Source organism: Eucyclogobius newberryi, unplaced genomic scaffold (genome assembly GCF_026437365.1).
Source record: "Eucyclogobius newberryi isolate DKJ021-1_F unplaced genomic scaffold, fEucNew1.0.hap1 SCAF_1, whole genome shotgun sequence".
Taxonomy (NCBI): domain Eukaryota; kingdom Metazoa; phylum Chordata; class Actinopteri; order Gobiiformes; family Gobiidae; genus Eucyclogobius; species Eucyclogobius newberryi.
This window is the reverse complement of record NW_027315723.1, coordinates 18,858,247-18,873,706: the sequence shown is the minus strand read 5'-3', so window position 1 is coordinate 18,873,706 and position 15,460 is coordinate 18,858,247. Positions and strand designations below refer to the sequence as shown.

The 15,460-nt window shown below is 44.7% G+C and overlaps 1 protein-coding gene across 3 annotated transcripts; it reads left to right on the top strand.

Annotated features, from left to right (window-relative positions):
* Nucleotides 1-943: 943 nt before the first annotated feature.
* LOC140364785 (uncharacterized) lies at nucleotides 944-15,246 on the top strand. 3 transcript variants are annotated; one of them, XM_072451148.1, is made up of 7 exons: nucleotides 944-1,097; nucleotides 8,319-8,606; nucleotides 9,530-9,691; nucleotides 10,445-10,591; nucleotides 10,659-10,690; nucleotides 12,001-12,150; nucleotides 15,075-15,246. In XM_072451148.1, the coding sequence occupies exons 1-7, from the start codon at nucleotides 995-997 to the stop codon at nucleotides 15,147-15,149; spliced, it is 957 nt and encodes a 318-aa protein (XP_072307249.1). In that variant the 5' UTR covers nucleotides 944-994; the 3' UTR covers nucleotides 15,150-15,246. The 3 variants fall into 3 exon arrangements, with proteins under 3 accessions (XP_072307249.1, XP_072307256.1, XP_072307264.1); XM_072451155.1 differs by having other exon boundaries at nucleotides 15,078-15,240; XM_072451163.1 differs by having other exon boundaries at nucleotides 958-1,097; nucleotides 8,322-8,606.
* The last annotated feature ends 214 nt before the right edge of the window (nucleotides 15,247-15,460 follow it).

Genomic DNA, 15,460 nt, shown 5'->3' with positions numbered 1-15,460 from the left:
CTCCTGCTGCATCCTCGCTAAATATAGCAGCCACCACGAGGCCGGGACCAGGTGAGTTAGACACAACGTTGACCCAAATTCAACATCACAATATATGAGCGCTTTTTACCTGCTTGTTTATTAGATTGTGACTTGTTTCAATATATTTTATAGTCCAAGTACCAGCCCGGCAGTGTCCACGTTTAGAAAGCGTGACAAAATCCCAGTATATTGTAATACGATCACATTATGGATTACACTGTTCGGCAGCAATAGTTTCATGTTTCACTAAACACGATCATGTTTAACGATTATTTCTATCGCAGAGAACTTTAAATACATTATTGACTGTTGAACTCAGAGGTTCAAATATGGTTAAGGATTCTAGATGGAGAATATTTTTGGTGTTTTCGGTATAGTCCAGATAACAATTAAGGATTAAAGGATTTTTGGCTTTATTAGAGTTTATTACAGTGTGAAATGGAGATGAGAGTGGGGAAGGACATTGCAGCAAACTGTCGAGAGTTTGTGGGTCGCTTACACGTGCTATATTCTGAATTACCGTATTTTCCGGACTATAAGTCGCACCCTGGCAAAAACTGAAAAAAGGTGCGGATATACTTATATTTATACTTATGTACTCATACTCCAGTGCGACTTATATATGCTTTTTTCGTCTCTATTATGCATTTTTTGGCTGGTGCGACTTATAGTCTGGAAAATACGGTAAGTAATTTGAATTGGTACTTTTTTTTCAGGGCAAACCGGGCCGGACGGGACGGCGCTCGTGACACATGTGGAGGACGGACAAAGGGACGAGAAGAAAGAAGTGAAAATAAGAGGATGGATTCCAAACACAGAAGCGACAGACGGAGAGGGCGTTAGCTTAGCCGCCACCGCAGCGACGGCGAGTCAGAAGAGCGGCGAGGACTCTTCGGAAAGCTGGCTCTCGCCTCTGGACGACGACGTCCCGAAACTGTTTGTCGGCCTACGAACGGCCACAGAAGGAGCTGTGATGACGACCACGCAAGATCCGCTCGTGTTGCCCGCGATCGGACCCCTGCCGAAAGACGACGGGACAGAGAGCCTGTGGACGGAGGCGGCGCGGCCCAGTGGAGGTGAGTGAAAACACACCCTTTGGCACCCCCCCGTGGACCCAGGCCGTAACCGTAACACGTAACCCAGAGTCCATACGGGCAGACCACCCGCTTCGAGGGCGTTTACGCGACCGGACCCCGCACAAAAGTCCACAGCTTGGTCAGAATAACTGCGCGGTTTCTCTCGTTTGCGCACGTCGACGGGAAACCATGCTCAAATTCATTGCAAAGTAGTGGCGCCCCCTGCTGTCCAGAGACCACAACGCCGATGCGGGTCAGAACGCAACCGTCATCACATGTTTAGTTACTTCCACCCAGTGGAACGCGGGTATTATAAACTCGACAGTGATATATTTGTGCGTCTTCTGCTCTGCACCGTGTCAGGCTCTGGCATTCAAAAGAACATTCCAGTTTTCCACTTCTTACGATCCTTTGACCCGTCAGTGTGAGTTTGCAAGAACCCCCGGCTCGTTTTTACAGAAGCCTTCGCGGATGTGGCAACCTCGGGAGTAAGCGGGACACACAGTCATACAGCCGTTTGGGAGGCCACTCCCACTTACCCCCAAACACCGGACGGTTAGGTCTAGATCAAACCTCGCTGCCTCACGAAAATCAGAATTCCAATATGGCGGCGACTGAAACGGAAGTTACCGGCCCCAACATGGCGGCGACCGAAACCGGTTCCGCTGATACAGCTCAGGCAATAATTTTCTCTCTTGGGTCCAAATCCGCTCTCTTGTCCCTAATCCTAACCCTAACCCTGACCCTGACCCTGACCCTGACCCTGACTCTGACCCTAACCCAGTGTCTGAAGCGTTTCGAGAGCCAACATACAATTATTGTGTTTTTGGGCCGCCACGAGGGCCACCATATTGGAGCCAATTCTGACTTCTGTGAGGCAGCGGAGGTCTGATCTAATACTGACCAAACCCCAGACTGCGCATTTCACCTATATTAAAACAAACAAGTTTCACAAGTAAGGCTGGAGTATAACTAGTTCTTCTGCCGAAAGACCTGTGAGCACCTGCAACAGTCACAATAAATAAATAATAATATTATAATAATTTAGCAGTCTTCTCCTGCAGTTTGAAATTACACTTTTTTGACGATGTTCAAGATGATTAATTACTACATTAAAAATGACATAGTGAGCGATTCCACAGACCCAGTTGCTCTCGCTCCTACACGAGATGTAGATCTGGTAAATGTATAATGAATCCGGCAGCTCTGGTGGTAAAGAACGTTTTGGTTTTGGTAAAATGGCTCCTGTTTGAACGCAGCGTGAGCCGTGACGGTCTAATTACCTTCTCTTGCTGCCGTCGGCCCGGAGACGAGCGCTCAGCATCACGCGCTCGGGGAAACGTGTGAGGAAAGGACTCGGTGACAGACTAAACCAGATCTAAACCAGGTCTAAACCAGGTGTAAACCAGGTCTAAACCAGGTGTAAACCAGGTCTAAACCAGGTGTAAACCAGATCTAAACCAGGTCTAAACCAGGTGTAAACCAGGTCTAAACCAGGTGTAAACCAGGTCTAAACCAGGTGTAAACCAGATCTAAACCAGGTCTAAACCAGGTGTAAACCAGGTCTAAACCAGGTGTAAACCAGGTCTAAACCAGGTCTAAACCAGATCTAAACCAGGACTAAACCAGATCTAAACCAGGTCTAAACCAGGTGTAAACCAGGTCTAAACCAGGTGTAAACCAGGTCTAAACCAGGTGTAAACCAGGTCTAAACCAGATCTAAACCAGGACTAAACCAGATCTAAACCAGGTCTAAACCAGGTGTAAACCAGGTCTAAACCAGGTGTAAACCAGGTCTAAACCAGGTGTAAACCAGGTCTAAACCAGATCTAAACCAGGACTAAACCAGATCTAAACCAGATCTAAACCAGGACTAAACCAGGTCTAAACCAGATCTAAACCAGGTCTAAACCAGATCTAAACCAGGACTAAACCAGATCTAAACCAGATCTAAACCAGGTCTAAACCAGGTGTAAACCAGGTCTAAACCAGGTCTAAACCAGGTCTAAACCAGGTGTAAACCAGGTCTAAACCAGGTGTAAACCAGGTGTAAACCAGGTCTAAACCAGATCTAAACCAGGACTAAACCAGATCTAAACCAGATCTAAACCAGGACTAAACCAGGTCTAAACCAGATCTAAACCAGGACTAAACCAGATCTAAACCAGATCTAAACCAGGACTAAACCAGGTCTAAACCAGATCTAAACCAGGTCTAAACCAGATCTAAACCAGGACTAAACCAGATCTAAACCAGATCTAAACCAGGTCTAAACCAGGTGTAAACCAGGTCTAAACCAGGTGTAAACCAGGTCTAAACCAGGTGTAAACCAGATCTGAACCAGGTCTAAACCAGGTGTAAACCAGATCTAAACCAGGTGTAAACCAGGTCTAAACCAGGTCTAAACCAGATCTAAACCAGGACTAAACCAGATCTAAACCAGGTCTAAACCAGGTGTAAACCAGGTCTAAACCAGGTGTAAACCAGGTCTAAACCAGGTGTAAACCAGATCTAAACCAGGTGTAAACCAGGTCTGAAACCAGATCTAAACCAGGTCTAAACCAGATCTAAACCAGGACTAAACCAGATCTAAACCAGGTCTAAACCAGGTGTAAACCAGGTCTAAACCAGGTGTAAACCAGGTCTAAACCAGGTGTAAACCAGATCTAAACCAGGTGTAAACCAGGTCTGAAACCAGATCTAAACCAGGTCTAAACCAGATCTAAACCAGGACTAAACCAGATCTAAACCAGATCTAAACCAGGTCTAAACCAGGTGTAAACCAGGTCTAAACCAGGTGTAAACCAAGTCTAAACCAGGTGTAAACCAGATCTAAACCAGGTCTAAACCAGGTGTAAACCAGGTCTAAACCAGGTGTAAACCAGGTCTAAACCAGATCTAAACCAGGACTAAACCAGGTCTAAACCAGGTGTAAACCAGGTCTAAACCAGGTGTAAACCAGATCTAAACCAGGTCTAAACCAGGTGTAAACCAGGTCTAAACCAGGTGTAAACCAGGTCTAAACCAGGTGTAAACCAGATCTAAACCAGGTCTAAACCAGGTCTAAACCAGGTCTGAACCAGATCTAAACCAGGACTAAACCAGATCTAAACCAGATCTAAACCAGGTCTAAACCAGGTCTAAACCAGATCTAAACCAGGTCTAAACCAGATCTAAACAAGATCTAAACCAGGTCTAAACTAGATCTAAACCAGATCTAAACCAGGTCTAAACCAGGTCTAAAACAGGTCTAAACCAGATCTAAACCAGATCTAAACCAGGTGTAAACCAGGGCTAAACCAGATCTAAACCAGGTGTAAACCAGATCAGATCTAAACCAGGACTGAACCAGATCTAAACCAGGTCTAAATCAGGTCTAAACCAGGTCTAAACCAGGACTAAACCAGATCTAAACCAGGACTAAACCAGATCTAAACCAGGTCTAAACCAGGACTAAACCAGATCTAAACCAGGACTAAACCAGATCTAAACCAGGTCTAAACCAGGTCTAAACCAGATGTAAACCAGGTCTAAACCAGGTCTAAACCAGATCTGAACCAGGTCTAAACAAGATCTAAACCAGATCTAAACCAGGTGTAAACCAGGTGTAAACCAGGTCTAAACCAGATCTAAACCAGGTGTAAACCAGATCTAAACCAGATCTAAACCAGGTGTAAACCAGATCAGATCTAAACCAGGACTGAACCAGATCTAAACCAGGTCTAAATCAGGTCTAAACCAGGTCTAAACCAGATCTAAACCAGGTCTAAACCAGGTCTAAACCAGATGTAAACCAGGTCTAAACCAGGTCTAAACCAGATGTAAACCAGGTCTAAACCTGGTCTAAACCAGATCTAAACCAGGTCTAAACCAGGTGTAAACCAGGTCTAAACCAGAACTAAACCAAGACTAAACCAGATCTAAACCAGGTCTAAACCAGGTCTAAACCAGATCTAAACCAGATCTAAACCAGGTGTAAACAAGATCAGATCTAAACCAGGACTGAACCAGATCTAAACCAGGTCTAAATCAGGTCTAAACCAGGTCTAAACCAGCTCTAAACCAGGTCTAAACCAGGTCTAAACCAGATGTAAACCATGTCTAAACCAGGTCTAAACCAGGACTGAACCAGGTCTAAACCAGGTCTAAACCAGGTCTAAACCAGATGTAAACCAGGTCTAAACCAGGTCTAAAACAGATATAAACCAGTTCTGAACCAGATCTAAACCAGATCTAAACCAGGTGTAAACCAGGTGTAAACCAGGTCTAAACCAGATCTAAACCAGGTGTAAACCAGATCTAAACCAGATCTAAACCAGGTGTAAACCAGATCAGATCTAAACCAGGACTGAACCAGATCTAAACCAGATCTAAATCAGGTCTAAACCAGATCTAAACCAGATCTAAACCATGTCTAAACCAGGTCTAAACCAGATCTAAACCAGGTCTAAACCAGATCTAAACCAAGACTAAACCAGGTCCAAACCAGATCTAAACCAGGTCTAAACCAGGTCTAAACCAGGTCTAAACCAGATCTAAACCAGATCTAAACCAGGTCTAAACCAGATCTAAACCAGGTGTAAACCAGATCTAAACCAGATCTAAACCAGGTGTAAACCAGATCAGATCTAAACCAGGACTGAACCAGATCTAAACCAGGTCTAAATCAGGTCTAAACCAAGTCTGAACCAGGACTAAACCAGATCTAAACCAGGACTACACCAGATCTAAACCAGGTCTAAACCAGATGTAAACCAGGTCTAAACCAGGTCTAAACCAGGTCTAAACCAGATCTAAACCAGGTCTAAACCAGATCTAAACCAAGACTAAACCAGGTCTAAACCAGATCCAAACCAGATCTAAACCAGGTCTAAATCAGGTCTAAACCAGGTCTAAACCACATCTAAACCAGATCTAAACAAGATCTAAACCAGGTGTAAACCAGATCTAAACCAGATCTAAACCAGGTGTAAACCAGATCAGATCTAAACCAGGACTGAACCAGATCCAAACCAGGTCTAAATCAGGTCTAAACCAGGTCTGAACCAGGACGAAACCAGATCTAAACCAGATCTAAACCAGGTGTAAACCAGGTCCAAACCAGGACTGAACCAGGTCTAAAGCAGGTCAAAACCAGGACTAAACCAGATCTAAACCAGGACTAAACCAGATCTAAACCAGGTCTAAACCAGGTCTAAACCAGATGTAAACCAGGTCTAAACCAGGTCTAAACCAGATCTAAACCAGGTCTAAATAAGATCTAAACCAGATCTAAACCAGGTGTAAACCAGGTGTAAACCAAGTCTAAACCAGATCTAAACCAGGTGTAAACCAGATCTAAACCAGGTGTAAACCAGATCAGATCTAAACCAGGACTGAACCAGATCTAAACCAGGTCTAAATCAGGTCTAAACCAGGTCCAAACCAGATCCAAACCAGGTCTAAACCAGATCTAAACCAGGTCTAAATCAGGTCTAAACCAGGTCTAAACCACATCTAAACCAGATCTAAACCAGATCTAAACCAGGTGTTAACCAGATCTAAACCAGATCTAAACCAGGTGTAAACCAGATCAGATCTAAACCAGGACTGAACCAGATCTAAACCAGGTCTAAATCAGGTCTAAACCAGGTCTGAACCAGGACTAAACCAGATCTAAACCAGGACTAAACCAGATCTAAACCAGGTCTAAACCAGATGTAAACCAGGTCTAAACCAGGTCTAAACCAGATCTAAACCAGGTCTAAACCAGATCTAAATCAAGACTAAACCAGGTCTAAACCAGATCCAAACCAGATCTAAACCAGGTCTAAATTAGGTCTAAACCAGGTCTAAACCACATCTAAACCAGATCTAAACCAGATCTAAACCAGGTGTAAACCAGATCTAAACCAGATCTAAACCAGGTGTAAACCAGATCAGATCTAAACCAGGACCGAACCAGATCTAAACCAGGTCTAAATCAGGTCTAAACCAGGTCTGAACCAGGACTAAACCAGATCTAAACCAGATCTAAACCAGGTCTAAACCAGATGTAAACCAGGTCTAAACCAGGTCTAAACCAGGTCTAAACCAGATCTAAACCAGGTCTAAACCAGATCTAAACCACGTCTAAACCAGATCTAAACCAAGACTAAACCAGGTCTAAACCAGATCCAAACCAGATCTAAACCAGGTCTAAATCAGGTCTAAACCAGGTCTAAACCAGATCTAAACCAGATCTAAACCAGGCGTAAACCAGGTGTAAACCAGAACTAAACCAAGACTAAACCAGGTCTAAACCAGATCTAAACCAGATCTAAACCAGATCTAAACCAGGTCTAAACCAGGTCTAAACCAGATCCAAACCAGATCTAAACCAGGTCTAAACCAGATCTAAACCAGATCTAAACCAGGTGTAAACCAGGTCTAAACCAGGACTGAACCAGGTCTAAACCAGGTCTAAACCAGGACTAAACCAGATCTAAACCAGGACTAAACCAGATCTAAACCAGGTCTAAACCAGGTCTAAACCAGGTCTAAACCAGATGTAAACCAGGTCTAAACCAGGTCTAAACCAGATCTAAACCAGGTGTAAACCAGATCTAAACCAGATCTAAACCAGGTGTAAACCAGATCAGATCTAAACCAGGACTGAACCAGATCTAAACCAGGTCTAAATCAGGTCTAAACCAGGTCTAAACCAGATCTAAACCAGGTCTAAACCAGGTCTAAACCAGATCTAAACCAGGTCTAAACCAGATCTAAACCAGGTCTAAACCAGATCTAAACCAGGTCTAAACCAGATCTAAACCAAGACTAAACCAGGTTTAAATCAGGTCTAAACCAGGTCTGAACCAGGACTAAACCAGATCTAAACCAGGACTAAACCAGATCTAAACCAGGTCTAAACCAGATGTAAACCAGGTCTAAACCAGGTCTAAACCAGATCTAAACCAGGTCTAAACCAGATCTAAACCAAGACTAAACCAGGTCTAAACCAGATCCAAACCAGATCTAAACCAGGTCTAAATCAGGTCTAAACCAGATCCAAACCAGATCCAAACCAGATCCAAACCAGGTCTAAACCAGGACTAAACCAGGTCTAAACCAGGACTTAACCAGGTCTAAACCAGGTCTAAACCAGGTCTAAATCAGGTCTAAACCAGGTCTAAACCAGGACTAAACCAGGTCTAAACCAGGTCTAAACCAGGTCTAAACCAGGTCTCCCTGTGCCTCCAGCAGACACGCTGGGCCCGCTGTCCCAGGACGATGCCACAGAGAGCACGATGTCTTCAGAGTCGCTGCCTCTGATATTTGAGCCGCTTGAAGACGCTTCACCAGAGGAGGCGCTGTCTGACCGGCCCAGCCCTGTCACCGCGGAGACAGACAGTGTAGCCTCACCTCCGCTGCTCCCTGATTGGACGTCCCCGGGACAGACGTCTGGCACTGATCTACAGGAGCCAATCAGATCGTCTGATTCCTCTGTGGAGGCGGGATCTGAGGCCAGTGAAGATCAGGATTGGACAGGTGAGGAACAAACACGTAAATGTGATCAGAGATGAACTTCATAGACAGTAAGAGATGATCCAGTTCCTTTTGCAGAGTCCACCGCTAGAGACTAAACACCCTCTCTGTGATATTGAATGTAAACGTATGTTTTCAGTGACAAACTTTGGGAATGTTCCACACTATGGCATTAAACCCTTTACGTCTTGAGTACAGTTTTGGGCTACGCTTCAGTCCAACAGACTGAAGTGAGTGACGAGTTCAGAAATGTTACTGATACAAACGTTCCATCCAATTCATTTTGATGGGACAGTTTGTTTGTTACATTTGGCATTAATTAATATTAAAATATAACTCCCAGCTCCACGTTAAAGTCCACTTGTGGTTTTTGTGGAGGTTGCAGGTTTTGTGGTGCTTGATGAACTAAAACAGAACAAAACAAAGAAACAGTGCATACCTAGATTCCCCCAATACCTATGTTCCCCGGTACCTATGTTCCCCTGTACCTAGATTCCCCGGTACCTATGTTCCCTGGTACCTATGTTCCCCTGTACCTATATTCCCCTGTACCTATGTTCCCCGGTACCTATGTTCCCCCGTACCTATATTCCCTGGTATCTATGTTCCCCCTTTTCTATGAACGGGGGAACTACACTAATACTAGCATAGGCTACTGGTTCAGGTTCCACATCCCCAATAATTGTGCATAATTATTTAAAGCATGAAATATAGCAGCATATAACTCAAACCCAGGTCTCGGAGAACATGGGGCTGACCGCAAAACACTCAGGCTAACGCTAAGGCTAACGCTAAGGCTAACGCTAAGGCTATCGAAGGTGTTCTGTTTACACTGGACATGTATGAAAAGCAGAGTCTGATCCTGGGTTTAACTTGGTCCTCAGAAGCTCTTTTCCCTCAGTGTTTCTGCGTTGGGTTTTGAACAGGAGCCGCGAGGACATTGACTCCGGAGGAGAACTCGCTGAGCCCCTCCCTCTCGTCCCTGCTGCGTCCCACGCCCACAGTGACCATGACCACGGCCGCCATGACGACGCAGTATCGGCATCGCCCCAGATCCAGACCTGGGTTTGACGAGATGGAGTCTGACGGTAATGAAAACACTACAGGCTTTTATATTTGTGGCTGATTAATGAACCACGACCATTGAATGTATTTCTAGAGAGTCCTGAAAATACTTATGTACAAAATTAACAACAGTCACCATTATTCTTCATGTTATTTCACTTTTTTTTAATCTAACTTTTCATTTTTTGGTCAGATTTGACAGGAAATAACAACATTTCTCTATTTGCACTTATGTTTTTTATTATTTAATTGGATACATTTGCAGCGAATAATTTTTTGATATCTAATTAATCATTCTGAGCCTGTGCTTGTCTCCATGGCGATGTACAAACTTGTCCTAGAACGCTCCACAGCATGACAATTTTGCTTAAGATTGAAAAATTTTTTTTTTAAAATTTGACAAATAAAAATATATGAAAGCGACTTTATTTTGTTGAATTGATTTTTATAGAGTCAAAAAAATTGTTTTTTTTTGGTGTAAATTCTGCATAAACTTGAAATGAGTGTCCCTGGTGTGATGTCACTTCCTGTCATTTTCTACAGATTTATCAATGTTTTCTCCACAAACACCTGCTCGATTGGTGTAAAACTATAATGTATATGTATAACAAGTATAAATACACCAAATAAAGTAAAAATTTGAAAATCGTAAAAATCTGGCATGACTAAGTCGGTGTATTACTTGTGTTATAGTTCAATAAGTAGCTGAATAAAGCACAAATAAACGTAAATGAATCAGACGTTGGTTACATTTGTTTGCGTATCTTCTGGAGCAGAGGATCAGGACGAGGACGAGGAGAACTCAGAGGAGTCGATGGAGGAGAGCAACGAGGACCAGACCGAAGGCCCCAACGCCTCCACCCCTCCGCCCTACAGCCTGATCCCGCCTCCGCCCGTCTGGGTCCAACGCAACCAGGGACTAAGTATGACAGACACGCACTGTTAAGACGAGCGCTGGCGGAAGAAGCTAACGTCTGTGTTCTTTCCTAGTGCGAAGCTGGGTGGAGCTGATCAGAGAGAAGGTAAGACTGCCCCCTGCTGGCCTACAGGCGGAACGTTAAAGCGCCCCCTACAGGTCCGACGACTCATTCAACTAAAATGCAGTTAGGATTTATATATGTAAAATGTTTCTAAAAAATTATTTAAAAAATGTTATCACAGAAGAGCAAATTTTTTAGGTTTATAATTTCACTTCCTGTTTGTAATTGATGACATCACACTCATGATGACATCAGCAAACACTGGGCCAAAACTCATCTAATGTCACTATCTTTAATTTGACAAATGGAAATACATGAGAGCGACTTTATTTTGTTTAAGTAATGTTTAGAGAGTCAAAAATTAACGAGTGTCCCTGGTGTGATGTCACTTCCTGTCATTTTCATCCGATTTTTTAACATTTTCTCCACAAATACCTGCTCGATTGGTGTAAAACTATAATTAATATGTACAACAGGTATAAATACACCAAATAAAGTCAAAATTAGATAATCATACAAACCTGTCATACGCCCTTTAAACCTGATTTTAGAGTTTATGATTGTTTTATGTTTAATTCAAAGTATGACAGCTTTTATGATGTTCTATTTTTGACTAATTTGGTGGGGTGATATGTGTTGTAACTATAAATGTTAGTTTTACACCAATCAAGTAGCAGTTTGAGAAAAAAGTTGAAAAAAACATTAAAGGTTGAATGGACAATTTTTGGCCCAAATTTGACTCTTATTTCCTCGTGGCGTGGACAGCCGATTAGTCACGTATCAATCATAAAACTCACCTGCAGCCGGGTGTGGCTCGTCCCCCGAGAGCAGCACGGTTCCGTGTGTCTAAGCGCATTGATCTATCATAATATAGTTCCCTCAGTGTACGGGACAAAATGAAGACGGAGAAAGACAGTTCGAGCTGACTCAGAAGAGACGGAAATCTACGGGAGACGAGAGATGTGATGCGCTCCATTGCGCTAATAAACAAACACACGTGTGTGTTGTATCAGTCCGCACGGGGGAGTGCGGATGCGCTGCGTTCTCAAATCGCCGAAAAATCGTCCATTGTGCCTTTAACTAAACTAAATAAAGGTGTTTTCATGTATCTACATATTTCTTATTCTGACCGTGACTGAAGCTCCAAGCGCGTGATGTCATGATTCACAAGCAGGAAGTGAAAATATAAACCTACAATAATAAATCGATAAACTGGGATAAAGCTTTAGAGTGCACCTTTAAATGTGCTCAAACGACATAGAACAATATAATAACAATTCCTCATTTGCTGCGTGTCCCTTCACACTCTTCGCCCCGTGTTCACTGTCTTGGCCCTGTGTGTGCTGTTGCAGGCGGGTTACGTGTCCGGGATGCTGGCTCCTGTAGGAATCGGGATCTCGGGCGCGCTGCTGCTCGTGGGCGCCCTCTACAGCATCAGGACGATACACCGCAAGAGACGCAACAGCTTCAAGCACCAGAGACGGAAGGCCAGGCAGCCAGAGGTCAGCAACAGCCCAGTGTTCAGGTCCAGATGTTGTTTGTCCCTCATTTGACCCAGTAAGCCTAGAACCTTCTCACGTCTGGAGCCAGGAACTTGGTTACAGTGGAACCTTCTCACGTCTGGAGACAGGAGCTTGACAACAGTGGAACCTTCTCACGTCTGGAGCCAGGAGCTTGATAACAGTGGAACCTTCTCATGTCTGGAGCCAGGAACTTGGTAACAGTGGAACCTTCTCATGTCTGGAGACAGGAGCTTGGTAACAGTGGAACCTTCTCATGTCTGGAGCCAGGAACTTGGTAATAGTGGAACCTTCTCATGTCTGGAGACAGGAACTTGGTAACAGTGGAACCTTCTCATGTCTGGAGACAGGAGCTTGGTAACAGTGGAACCTTCTCATGTCTGGAGACAGGAACTTGGTAATAGTGGAACCTTCTCACGTCTGGAGACAGGAGCTTGACAACAGTGGAACCTTCTCACGTCTGGAGCCAGGAGCTTGATAACAGTGGAACCTTCTCATGTCTGGAGACAGGAACTTGGTAACAGTGGAACCTTCTCACATCTGGAGACAGGAACTTGGTAATAGTGGAACCTTCTCACGTCTGGAGACAGGAGCTTGACAACAGTGGAACCTTCTCACGTCTGGAGCCAGGAGCTTGATAACAGTGGAACCTTCTCATGTCTGGAGACAGGAACTTGGTAATAGTGGAACCTTCTCATGTCTGGAGACAGGAACTTGGTAATAGTGGAACCTTCTCACGTCTGGAGACAGGAGCTTGATAACAGTGGAACCTTCTCATGTCTGGAGACAGGAACTTGGTAATAGTGGAACCTTCTCACGTCTGGAGACAGGAGCTTGACAACAGTGGAACCTTCTCACGTCTGGAGCCAGGAGCTTGATAACAGTGGAACCTTCTCATGTCTGGAGACAGGAACTTGGTAATAGTGGAACCTTCTCATGTCTGGAGACAGGAACTTGGTAATAGTGGAACCTTCTCACGTCTGGAGACAGGAGCTTGATAACAGTGGAACCTTCTCATGTCTGGAGACAGGAACTTGGTAATAGTGGAACCTTCTCACGTCTGGAGACAGGAGCTTGGTAACAGTGGAACCTTCTCACGTCTGGAGCCAGGAGCTTGATAACAGTGGAACCTTCTCATGTCTGGAGACAGGAACTTGGTAACAGTGGAACCTTCTCATGTCTGGAGCCAGGAACTTGGTAATAGTGGAACCTTCTCATGTCTGGAGACAGGAACTTGGTAACAGTGGAACCTTCTCATGTCTGGAGACAGGAGCTTGGTAACAGTGGAACCTTCTCATGTCTGGAGCCAGGAACTTGGTAATAGTGGAACCTTCTCACATCTGGAGACAGGAACTTGGTAACAGTGGAACCTTCTCACATCTGGAGACAGGAACTTGGTAATAGTGGAACCTTCTCACGTCTGGAGACAGGAGCTTGACAACAGTGGAACCTTCTCACGTCTGGAGCCAGGAGCTTGATAACAGTGGAACCTTCTCATGTCTGGAGCCAGGAACTTGGTAACAGTGGAACCTTCTCATGTCTGGAGACAGGAGCTTGGTAACAGTGGAACCTTCTCATGTCTGGAGCCAGGAACTTGGTAATAGTGGAACCTTCTCATGTCTGGAGACAGGAACTTGGTAACAGTGGAACCTTCTCATGTCTGGAGACAGGAACTTGGTAACAGTGGAACCTTCTCATGTCTGGAGACAGGAGCTTGGTAACAGTGGAACCTTCTCATGTCTGGAGCCAGGAACTTGGTAATAGTGGAACCTTCTCATGTCTGGAGACAGGAACTTGGTAACAGTGGAACCTTCTCACATCTGGAGACAGGAACTTGGTAATAGTGGAACCTTCTCACGTCTGGAGACAGGAGCTTGACAACAGTGGAACCTTCTCACGTCTGGAGCCAGGAGCTTGATAACAGTGGAACCTTCTCATGTCTGGAGACAGGAACTTGGTAATAGTGGAACCTTCTCATGTCTGGAGACAGGAACTTGGTAATAGTGGAACCTTCTCACGTCTGGAGACAGGAGCTTGATAACAGTGGAACCTTCTCACGTCTGGAGCCAGGAGCCTGGTAACAGTGGAACCTTCTCACGTCTGGAGCCAGGAACTTGGTCAGGAGTACCAGCTGGAGGAATAACCTTCTATTTCAGGTTGATTTCACTAGGAAAACATGCAAACTCCACACCAAAACATCCCACTGTCCTGGAATGTAACTCACCTCATCACTCGGCACTAACATTAGCATTAGCGCTCTCACCTCACAGTAGAAAGGTCCTGGGTGCGACTCCCGCGCAGCACAGGGCCTTTCTGTGTGGAGTTTACATGTTCTCCCTGTGTCTGCTGAGATTTCCTCACTAGAACATGTACAATACACTTCTCAACCCTAAAAAGAAAGTCCAAATGTCAGTGGGACTTTCCTGCTTTAATAAGAAATAAATAAATACAATAAATCATAATCGGGACTTGCCTGGTCAGTCAAAACTGCACACGTTTCATTTACTTTACAAATAAGACACATGGACTGGAACATGTCCTGTTTCCATGAATTCAGATGAGGATGATTGACAGGCAGATTGACCAATCACAGAAATGCAGTTTCACGTCATAACAAACGCTGCGACTCATGTAACGACACAGAAGCATTAAACTGAAAATCTGAGTCTTGTTTTGGATCGATAACATTTGTCACGTGCTTACTTCCCAGCCCTAAACGATGGGTCAAACGTCCAGCCCTAAACGATGGGTCAAACGTCCAGCCCTAAACAATGGGTCAAACGTCCAGCCCTAAACGATGGGTCAAACGTCCAGCCCTAAACGATGGGTCAAATGTAGATGTGAACAACAAAGCGTAGCATTGGTTTTGACACATGTCTCACCCTCGTTCCCTCGTTCCCCCGCAGCAGCCTCGCGAGCCGGGCGTGAGCGGTCAGGACCAGACCATGCTGCTGGCCGACAGCTCCGAGGACGAGTTCTGAGCAGGATCTGGGAGTTTCAGGCGGATCCGAGCGAACCTGAGGACCACATCTGCGGAGAGGCGAGGCCCAGGCCGGACTGTGCCGCTGTGAGGCCTGGCACCGGGGACTGTGGTGCTGCCACACGGTGTAAAATATTTTCAGAGGCGGGCAGAGGGTCGGACGAGGGTGGAAGGAGTGGAACACGGGATTTATCAAGCGAGACTAAAAAAATATGAGGGGAAATTAATATGTCTCAGGTAAAAGCAACTGTCTGATTCATGATTTGAAAATAAAAAGGTCTGGTAATTTCAAAACATAGACACAAAAATGAG

Excerpts from the sequence above, each read along its gene's own strand:
- LOC140364785 (XM_072451148.1), top strand. The coding sequence starts at position 995 with ATGACGACCACGCAAGATCCGCTCGTGTTGCCCGCGATCGGACCCCTG. Across the intron at positions 1,098-8,318 it reads GGCGGCGCGGCCCAGTGGAG|CAGACACGCTGGGCCCGCTG; the intron begins GTGAGTGAAAAC and ends CTGTGCCTCCAG. Across the intron at positions 10,691-12,000 it reads TGGAGCTGATCAGAGAGAAG|GCGGGTTACGTGTCCGGGAT; the intron begins GTAAGACTGCCC and ends GTGCTGTTGCAG.